The 10,266-nt window shown below is 36.1% G+C and overlaps 1 protein-coding gene across 3 annotated transcripts in view; it reads right to left on the reverse strand.

Moving 5' to 3' along the window:
- gulp1b (GULP PTB domain containing engulfment adaptor 1b) overlaps positions 1 to 9,331 on the reverse strand; it is a 58,547-nt gene extending 49,216 nt beyond the window's left edge. For all 3 annotated transcript variants that reach the window (XM_039689439.2, XM_039689436.2, XM_039689437.2), the window contains exon 1: positions 9,233 to 9,331. In XM_039689439.2, the coding sequence (XP_039545373.2) occupies positions 9,233 to 9,296 (64 nt within the window). In that variant the 5' untranslated portion in view covers positions 9,297 to 9,331. The remainder of the gene's footprint in view (positions 1 to 9,232) is intronic.
- Positions 9,332 to 10,266: the final 935 nt, after the last annotated feature.

The raw sequence follows: 10,266 nt of genomic DNA on the forward strand, positions 1-10,266 counted from the left end.
GGAGAAAATGATGGTGCTTCAGTTACCGATTAGATTTGCTCTCGGTCTTAAAGGGGCAGCAGTCTTAATAGTCTAAACCTGCTGACGATTCAGCCATTAATGCAAATCAAACAACAAAAGGCAGAGCAAATCTCTCACAGCTTTTGAATGAGTAACTTTAGATTTGATAAGCATTATTCTATCTATGATAAACTACAGTGCTATTTTATATTTGATTAGGTTTCTTTTCAGACAGAAACAATTACCTGACAAGATATGTTTGTAGACCTCCCTGAAATTAAAACACTTTGTATATAATTTGTATCTTTTATTAATTGTATTCTTGTGTTTGTACTTGTTTTTTTTCTTATGTGTCCTTTTTGTATAAACAAAAAAAGCCTGCACATTGCTGCATAACAAAAAGATATTTTTCTTCGTTTTGCTTTTTCTATTTTACATTTCAAAATATAAAGTTTAATTATGTTCTTAATTCTTAAAATAAATAAATAAATAAATAATAAAAAAAACAAAAAGAACCGATAAGAATACCATTAAAGTACCGGATCGATAAGCGGTATCGGTAAGAGTAGTAATACCGATAAAACCTTAACGATACCCATCCCTATTCACGCCCATTACCTTTACGGGCGAAAGTTGCATATATGTTCCTGTCAAATGTATAATGGTGTCGATACTTCGGTATCAGTTTGAGCCAGAATCAGACCCAGAAAGACGTGAAGAGAGTCAAGCAGAACCTCCCGAAACACAGCTTTTACAAAACGCTTCTGAATGGTAATTTGCCTACATTTTGTTTTACACAATAACATCGAACTAACTGGCTACTATATACACAAACAGCGTTGGCATTGGTTTACGTTCTTGATCAAATCGAAAAATATAAAGTATATGTACTGTATACATGAAAAATACATTTACAAAATTAGTACATATACAAATTCAGGTCCAAAATGTTTGTATGCGTTTGTCATAGACACAAAATAGTGTAACTAAGTGGCTATAAAGCCAGCGCTGGCATTTGATAAAATTAAAACATTACGTCTGAAATTATACATGCAAATATATTTAAAATGATTTAGCCTACTTACAGGTTGTGGCCCAACAACTGCTGCCTCTGGTTTTAAAGTCGGAACTGCTTCATGTTTTAGTAACAGTTTCTTGTTGAATCCGGCATTGAATTCGTGGAGATTCTGGAAGCTGTCTTCCGTAAAAATGCGCAGCACAGAGAGCTAAATTACGGTTTTAATTTTCAGAAACATAATCAAACATAAATTGTATCCATTGTTAAAGAAGTATAACGTCCGTGGGAAGCCTGAACACAGAAGACCTGACAGCTGGGTAAACACAACACACTCGATGAGCCGCAGATATATGGCCATGCCCTTTTTTGCATTTTCCGGAGGGAGGGTTGATGCAAATGTGTGGGTTAGTGACGTATAAAACCTGTTGGAGTCCCATTTGAGTCATTTTTGTAGGCATTAAACTTCCTGATTTTTAAAAGACGATATCTCTGCTGTCACTGAACTTTCAGCGCTGCTACTTTGCAGATAATGTTCATGCACCAACACCAACATTACACACTATTTAAAATTAAAAAAGTGAAATCGCAATAAACCACCCCTTCAATCTATCTTAATGGTATAGAAATGGAAAAACAAAGCTTCAAAGGAGGAGAGAAATTTCTGCCAGTTTACTGAGGGGAAATGAGTTCATTAGCCTTCAAGATCAGGATGAAGAAACATTCTCAAAGTGAAATGTAAATAGCTGTGTAATATGTCATGCTTATTTAGGTAACATTTATCCATCAAAAGGCTAATACAACAATTTCACGAGGGTTCAGTGAGTGTCAAAATGCTTAATTATAGCACTGAGGAGAAAGCACTATATAAATCATTTTTATTTTGTTGTGACCATGAGCACCAGGCTTTAATAACTTCCTTTCACGTAGACTATGACAGAATTATGCTGCAGTAATGACAAAACTGGGGGCATTTCTGGACAACAACCATGATCAAAATAACAGTAAATTCCCGGGAGGTCATATCACGTCCTCCTGACCAATAAATGCATGAAATAATTCAACTCACACCAGCTGTTCACTCCAGTTGATCAGTTATGAGATCAGTCACAGAAAACTAAAAACAGAAAAAGTCTGATGCAGATCCTTGAGACCACTTGAGAGACACAATAGGACTTAATGAAATCTGTCCCTTTTTTATAATTCAGATGTGTGAATCACATCCAAATGACTTTTCATACAAGTAATTAAACAGATCCCCACAGCATCTAAACGATCATCTAAGGCAATTAATCAGCATGTAAAAACCACATTAGTGGTTTTCCCAAATAATTTCCTAAATAACTCAATACAATTAATCATACCATGGTCTGTCTAAATACTGATTGGCTGAAAAGTGTGTGTTAAAACTGTAACGCAGTCCAGTCAGTTGATTCACCATTCAACATTAATGCTTTGTCTTCACTTGCACAAAGAGATCGATTGCTATGTGCACACACAAAAACATTAAGGAGCAAAGAATCCTTTTGCCATCACTATACAGTAATGATGAAGGGCATAATATTATTATCATCATGCATGATTTACATTATCTTTATCAGACACCTTGGGTCTGAGAAAACTTTTGTGAATTTATATCATGTCCGCTAAGCTTAAATGTGTATTAAACACTCATTTAGGAGTTTTTGGCTTTATTTGCAAAGAATTTTGCAACCAGGATTCAGTTTGTGGGACTACTCTTTCATTTTGTATGGTATCATAACGGGGGGGAAAAGCATAATATTGGCAGATAAATTTAGTAGAGAAATTGGCTTGAGTGAAAAAGTTCATTTCAAACCCTGAATTTAATCTCCCCCTCTTCTGTAGCGCAAATTTATCTTTCACATTTACATTTACATCTATTCATTTATCCAAAGAGACTTACAATTGCTATATATGTCAGAGGTCGTACGCCTCTGGAGCAACTAGGGGTTAAGTTTCTTGCTCAGGGACACATTGGTGTCTCACAGTCTCTCACACCAAAGGCATGTGTCTTATCCACTGCACCATCACCACCCCTCTATGTATTCAAAGTTGCCACATAGTGGTCAGACATGTTACATGCAATCGATCCTCAGACAAAGCTATGGCTTAAGAAGGCTTGGAATGTGTGGACTGTACATTCAAGTTCGTAGTGCTTTTTGTCATTTGAGCTTGACAGTTCTCCATTCAAAGACAATTAGAAGAGTAAGTGGTGCATTCTCCAATACATCTCCGTTCACAAATTCACACTTACATAGAAGATATAGTACACTATATGCATATTTTCCCCTTGAATAATCAAGAGAGATGATTTGGGTTAGGGAGGCTCTGACTCTTCTCGTAATAATTGGATAGATTATCTGAATGTGCTCCTCCCGAACTTTATTAATAAAACAACATTTAGTCTGAGAAGAAAGATAGTCATATGAATTTGGAAAAAGGAAGTGAAGATGCTCTCTGCCGAGTACACATATTTTAGTGTAATTTCAAAAAGGTTAAGGATGACTTGAAGTCATGAAGTCAAAACAGGAATAATTTGAGAAAGATCTCTTAAATGTGTATTTTTTTCCTTGTTGTAAAATGTTTCGTTTTGTCCAATCCCAGCTTAACTAAGCAAGGCATTCGTAGGTCGATTTCACTGAAAAGTGACCGAGGCACTGCTTGTTTCAGAATGCTGATGCCCGGTGCACACTGTGCGATTTTGGTCACGATTTGGCTGTCTGAGACAAATTTTGCAAATCTTAAAAGATTCCTCTGATCCTAGGCTAAAATCGGAAGTCTTTGATCATTAGTTTGACATGTTCACCGACAGCCGTTCAATGACCATTGCAATAAAAATGTGCCTCTGACAAGTCCTGCAGTGTGACTTCTCCAACGATGACCATGAATTTGTCAAGACTGGCCGTGACAAATGAAAGTTAAAGATTTCTCCGTAGTCATCATTTCAATCCCGTGTGTAATGCAGCTCACATCACCGAACGTGTCATTGATTGATGATGTAAAACTCAGGACGACTCTTCTTGTGTGCGTCTGTTTTTAACGCGTCTCAACATTACAGTCCCCTGACGTGATGGTCATGTTCGTACAGTTTGACTGCCAACAAACGTAAAGAACGACAATACATCGCAAAGTGTGCACCCGGATTAACATAGCAACATTGTCTCACATCAGCCAATAGTGTGAGTTTAGGGAGGGACTATATGTTTGGCTGGACAATGACAGATAGGGAAGTGTTCTGGAATTATTTCTGCAGTTCAATTTGGATATTTTAATAACACTTTACAATAAGGTTTTAGCCTATATGTTAAAGGAGTAGTTCACTTTTGAAAAAAACTTTTGCTGATAATTTACACACCCCCATGTCATCCAAGATGTCCATGTATTTCTTTCTTCACTCGAAAAGAAATTAAGGTTTTTGATGAAAACATTCCAGCATTTTTCTCCATATAATGGACTTCAGTGGGAACCAAACGGTTCAAGGTCCAAAAGACAGTTTGAGTGCAAACTGCAAACTGTTCAAAGGGCTTTAAACGATTCCAGACTATGAATAAGGGTCTTATCAAGCGAAACGATCGCTCATTTAAAAATAAATAACAAAGTTTAAGTTTTATAAACTCAAATGTTCGCCTTGCTCTGTACTGCGATGCACGTTTGTGACTCCCCTGTTCGAACTCATTCATCAAAATGAACGAATCTTTTCAAAAATTTGTTCATTTTGATGAACGAGTTCGAACAGGAGAGTCACAAACGTGCATCACAGAACAGAGCAAGGCATTTGAGCTTATAAAACTTAAACTTTGTTATTTATTTTTAAATTAGCGATCGTTTCGCTTGATAAGACCCTTATTCATCGTCTGGAATCGTTTAAAGCCCTTTGAACAGTTTGCAGTTTGTACTGAAAGTGTCTTTTGGACCTTGTTGGTTCCCACTGAAGTGAATTATGAAAAATCCCGTAATGTTTTCATCAAAAACCTTAATTTCTTTTCAACTGAAGAAAGAAAGACGTGAGTAAATTATCAGCAAAAGTTTTTTCAAAAGTGAACTACTCCTTTAACATTACAGTAGTTAACATGAACTAAGAATCAACAATCCTTCTACAGCATCTACTAATGCATGAGTAGGTCTACAAGGTAGAACATGAACATTTTATTAACAAACGTCAACAAAAAGACCTTATTGTAATGTGTTACAGCGTTTTTTCTAGGTCACTTGCCTGCCACCCCCACCTCACACGTATATAATTATACAGCATATTGCCATAATCACACACATCTGTAAAAGCACATGCTTATTATGGCTGTGTTATAAGTCACACATACCCAGATGCATCAATACCAACATTACTAATAACAAAATGACATTAAGCAGGCAAATAAAAATGAAGAATTGGCCATAACTTGTTTACTCATTTATTTTTAAATCGATAGAGCACCACTGTGCTGGACAGGTTTGTAAAGAATCATTGGATTTGTGAGCTACAGTAAATAAGTAACGGGCTTGTTCCTCATACAAAAGCTTTACGCTTGTTGCTTTACTTAAAATCCACATTTTCATTTAAAACAGAATTATATTGGTTTCTACGCTTGAGTGGAATCAAATGGACAACTCATTAGGCTCATGCAGCACCTGCTCCAGTCAATTACAATTTAAAGCTCAAAAAAGTCCAATCTAATTTGGAAGAGACAGCACGTAGACATGAAGTCCGATGCTGATTCTCTGACAGGAAATGAAGCATCAGATGCCGTTGAGTGATTATCTCTGCCTGGATGTTTTGAATGGAAGTGCTATGAACCCGCTCAGCATTCAGTCTTTGTGTTGCACATGTTCTTTTCTATTTTGCTGTTTGTGAATGCACAAGTGATGTTGACAATTACAGCTAAGGGACAGAGTAACTAATCAATGTCTGGAAAACAACAGCAGAGCTCAAAATGCGTATGGTAATTTCTATGTTTCTGAAGATCAAAATGCCAGAAACATCTGTTAAGGATGAATTTGTGTCATCTTTTGAAATATTTTCATATGTATTTGCATGCAAGTTGCAAAACATGTGGTGATAAAAGCTATACTTTCAATGAGGAAATAACTCAACTTTTGCTAAATTAGTATTCCATGAATGTTTCCATTGAGGAACTAAGGACACGTTGCTAATTTGCTCATGCTCAGGGTAAAACTTGCTGGCAAACACAATAAATACTTCCCTGTGCACTAAGGAAAAACAAACCTAATCTAGGGTAAATCCAGAGGCTCAGATCTCGCTAGACAAAACTCATTTGACATTCAAATTATTTCAATATATTACGTCTCATTTGAGGTGTAATTTATCATGAGTGTGTGAGCCTGCAGGGTTAAAACATATGTCTGTGTGAGAATGTAACATTTATGATAATATTTATATATTTCTGTACATTTAATATTTATTATTCATTTTTTTATTCATTTATTTATTATTCAAATGTGCATCTGAATTCAGATTCTGAAAGTTTTGTTTATAGGTTTATATGTTAGGTTTTGTTTATTTGTTCTCTGTTCAGTTCAGTTCATTTAGTGAATGGTTTATCAAACTGATTCATACAGATAGCTTTTGTGAGGCGGATTCATTAAAAGAACTATAGCTCTTAAGAGTCATTCATGAATTTGTGAAGAGAACAATGAAAAATCATGTTGTCTTGCCATTGTTTTTCTCACATTCAATTTACACTTATCCATTCAATCAGACACGCTTTTTTACTGAGGTGAAGAAATGGATTCAAAAAGGTACAGCGAACACATACAGTATGTTTAGATAGCACCACAGTGTTTTAAAGGGAAATAGACATAAATATTGTTAGAATTGTTTAAACATGGAATGTTGTGAAAAATCGAAAAGAGTATACACTTCATATTTAAAATCGAAATCTTACTCAAATTCTTCCTGAACCTGAACACTAAAATCATTCTCACACTTTGAAGGGTTGAAGAAGCTCTTCATTATACAAGAACATGTTCCCTAAAAAGTGTGTGTTTTGCTTCTTTCAGCCTGTAACAGCAGGAAGTAATCAGTGGCCAGTATTCATCAGTTCTTCTAAGACACGGTAATTACCATGGGACAACATTCGATGAAGGCCATCAGACCAAATCATAACCATTCTTGAGTCCAAATCCAATGCCAAAACCCAATAAAGAACAGAACCAAACATCGGCATTGGACACAAACCACTTAAGTACAGGATCAAAATCTTCAAAACAAGCAAAGCATTATAGCAAACCATTATTGACAGCAATGATTATGATTAGATTACATGTCCTGGTTGACATGGCTCCAAAGAAGGATTTTACATGTGCTTATATGAGAAATACCTAGTGAGGATCATAACATTACAGCATACATTTTTGTATACTTTATGGAATCAGACATTGAAGCATGTGACGCTGACAGGGCTCATGCTTTCTCCTAAAATTCAATTGAAATTTCCAAGAAATACAAGACATTGGTGTCGTGTAAGGGTATTTACATACAGTTTGCATGAAAGACAACTTCAATCATTTATGTGATTTGTTAAATTTTAATATCTATTTTAATGGGATGACACCTGCAGATCAGTGTTAATTAAAAAAAAAAAAACCTCGTCCTGATAATCATTCCAAATGAATTTAAAATGCATTCAAAGCCTTATGTAAATGTCTTGCCTATGCAAATGACACATGGCTCTTTAAGAATATGGTACAAATATATGCATCCTCATGAAAGGCCTTTGAAAATGAAAGGAATAGTTCACCAGAACATAATATTTCTGCTGTAATTTACTGAGCGTTGTGCCATTTAAAACCCAAAAAAACAAGATAGTAAATACAAATGATGCACCACTGTCACCAGTGACTTGAATCTCCGAAAAGTACCATACAAGTAGTTGTAATACTTCCATTTATAGATTTGTGTGGGGGGAAAGGCAGAAATGGATTGTTATTCACTGAAAATCTTCCCTGGCATTGCACCAGCCCAATATGATTTATCATATCTAGCATGTAAATACCCAGAATGTTACCCAGATGTGAAATAAGTTCAAATAATCTATAATCCATGATATAAAATAAACATATCGTGTGCTTGAAATGGCCGCTTGAGTTCCTTGTGGCAGCATGTCTCTCTGGATCTATGTGAAAGCTGTCATGCATCACAAATGTTTGACACTATTCTGCTGGGGACAGTTATTAAGCATCACAAATGTCAATCATGTTAATGTCAAATGGCATTTATTGTATCTTGACTAACTGAGTGATAGATTTCTGGATTTTCCCATCTGTTCTACAAGTTACGGTATGGGTCCAGAAGACTTGCACAAAGCTAAATGGACAATTTTATTGTGTTTTATGGTGTAGAGCTACACATGATAGGTGTATAGCTCTATATACCAGTTGCTTTTGTTGTGTGGATAGGAGCAGCTTGCCTTGGGCTGGTTTGTAAATTACAGAATTTTTATTTCATGTGAACTGTTCATTTCACGTCAGTACAGCTGGTTTAATTGTGCAATTTCATTTTTAATTAAATCATGTGGAGCATAAAGGTGCACTTATTTATCACGTTCACATTTGACTGAAATTCTCAGAAGCAAATGGATTTACAATCTGTGAAAAGAGTCTGGCAGCCACAGTTATTAAAGCAAAACAACATTAGCTTGCCTGAGAATGTCAGAATGCCACGCTGTTCTCTCGTTTTCCTCTGTCAAGGGCAGCAAACGCGGGATACAGTGTCAGCAATATCATTATGAACATTATTTTGTCTGTGTCACTGCTGGGGACGGTGGCTGAGCTCTGGGTCAATAGATTTGGCTCATGCACAGCAGAAAAGTGCAGCAAACCTCGGAACACTTAAGCCCGGTGAATTGAACAACAGTCGCCTATTAACTTTACAACACGGCGATCATGCACGCGCATGCACGAGTTTCACCTATACACCTGCCATTCTGAACATGTTTTACAACAAACATATTAGAAAATGAGTGTTTTCTTTTGATTGTTATCTATTCTATAGCACTAGTGAAATATAGCATGACTATTATAGAATAAATGTGACGCGTAAAACATCTTTGTAAACAGCACGCAACAGATCTCAAGCGAACTACTTATGCTTCTGCTATCTTTAAAACATTCATATTATAAAAGTCATTCACCATATTCGCCGCAACAATAATCCATTTAAAGAATGAGAAATGAACTTACAAGGAAGGTTGATTTTGTAGTTATTCCCCGCAAACCTGAACCCGTCCAGTCGCATCTGCAGCATATAGCGCGCGCGTGTGCCTTCCCCTCAGCGCGCGCTCGAGCCGCTTAAAAAGTTTAATGACGTCAACCGGGCATTTAAAACGCCGCTTTTTTTAACAGGAATGTACGAAGTTCTGTCTTAATTAAAGGGACCGCACACCTTTAAGACCCATCACTGAAATAGTGTACAATCAACTGTTGAGTTTACTCAAAAAATGACAATTTTGTCATCGTTTGCTCACCTTGTGTAGTTTCTTTCTTCTGTAGAGACACAAAAGGAGACCTCAGGGGCTGTTCAATCAAACTGGGCTTTCTGTTGTGTCTTAGAACTTAGAAACAGTGCTGGGGAAAAGTTACTTTTGAAAGTAATGCATTACAATATTGTTTTACTCCCTAAAATGTAACCAGATGCATTACTTAGTTGGCTAGATACTCTAAAAATGTAATGTTTTGTGTTACTTTTGCATTTTCACCTGGGTTGCTTGCTTTTTTGATTGACACTATCATTGGGTAGTGTGTAATAATTCCAGTAATGATTGTCACTGTGCTGCGTGAAGTGGATCACGTGTAAGCGGAATGGGGATTGACCAATTTCTGGTGTGAATTTCTACTTACTTATGTTGTGTGCATTGGATTTTAACATTTACAGGGTTTATCACTTGCCTTGCCCGTGTGTACTTCGTTATGCCTTTTAATATGTCCTATTTGTAGTAAAAGTATTAGTATTATACCGGTGTATTGATGTGCAACATGGATAAATAAACTGCTACAGATTGATTTTTTTTTTTTTTTTTTTACACCAGTGTCCATTTGTTCTTTAATTAGGATATAGTGTAATTCTTGTACTGGCCTCTAGCGCATAAATATTATTTTAGTTGTTTGATATTGATAGCCCAACTGTATACCTGTAAATAGTTAGAAGTGTTTAGAAGGTGCTAAGAAGGCCACACTTGTATATAGTGTCCAAAGCTGTAATGTTGCACAATTTAGCT

This window comes from Pimephales promelas, chromosome 8 (genome assembly GCF_988280905.1).
Source record: "Pimephales promelas chromosome 8, fPimPro1.hap1.1, whole genome shotgun sequence".
Classification (NCBI taxonomy): domain Eukaryota; kingdom Metazoa; phylum Chordata; class Actinopteri; order Cypriniformes; family Leuciscidae; genus Pimephales; species Pimephales promelas.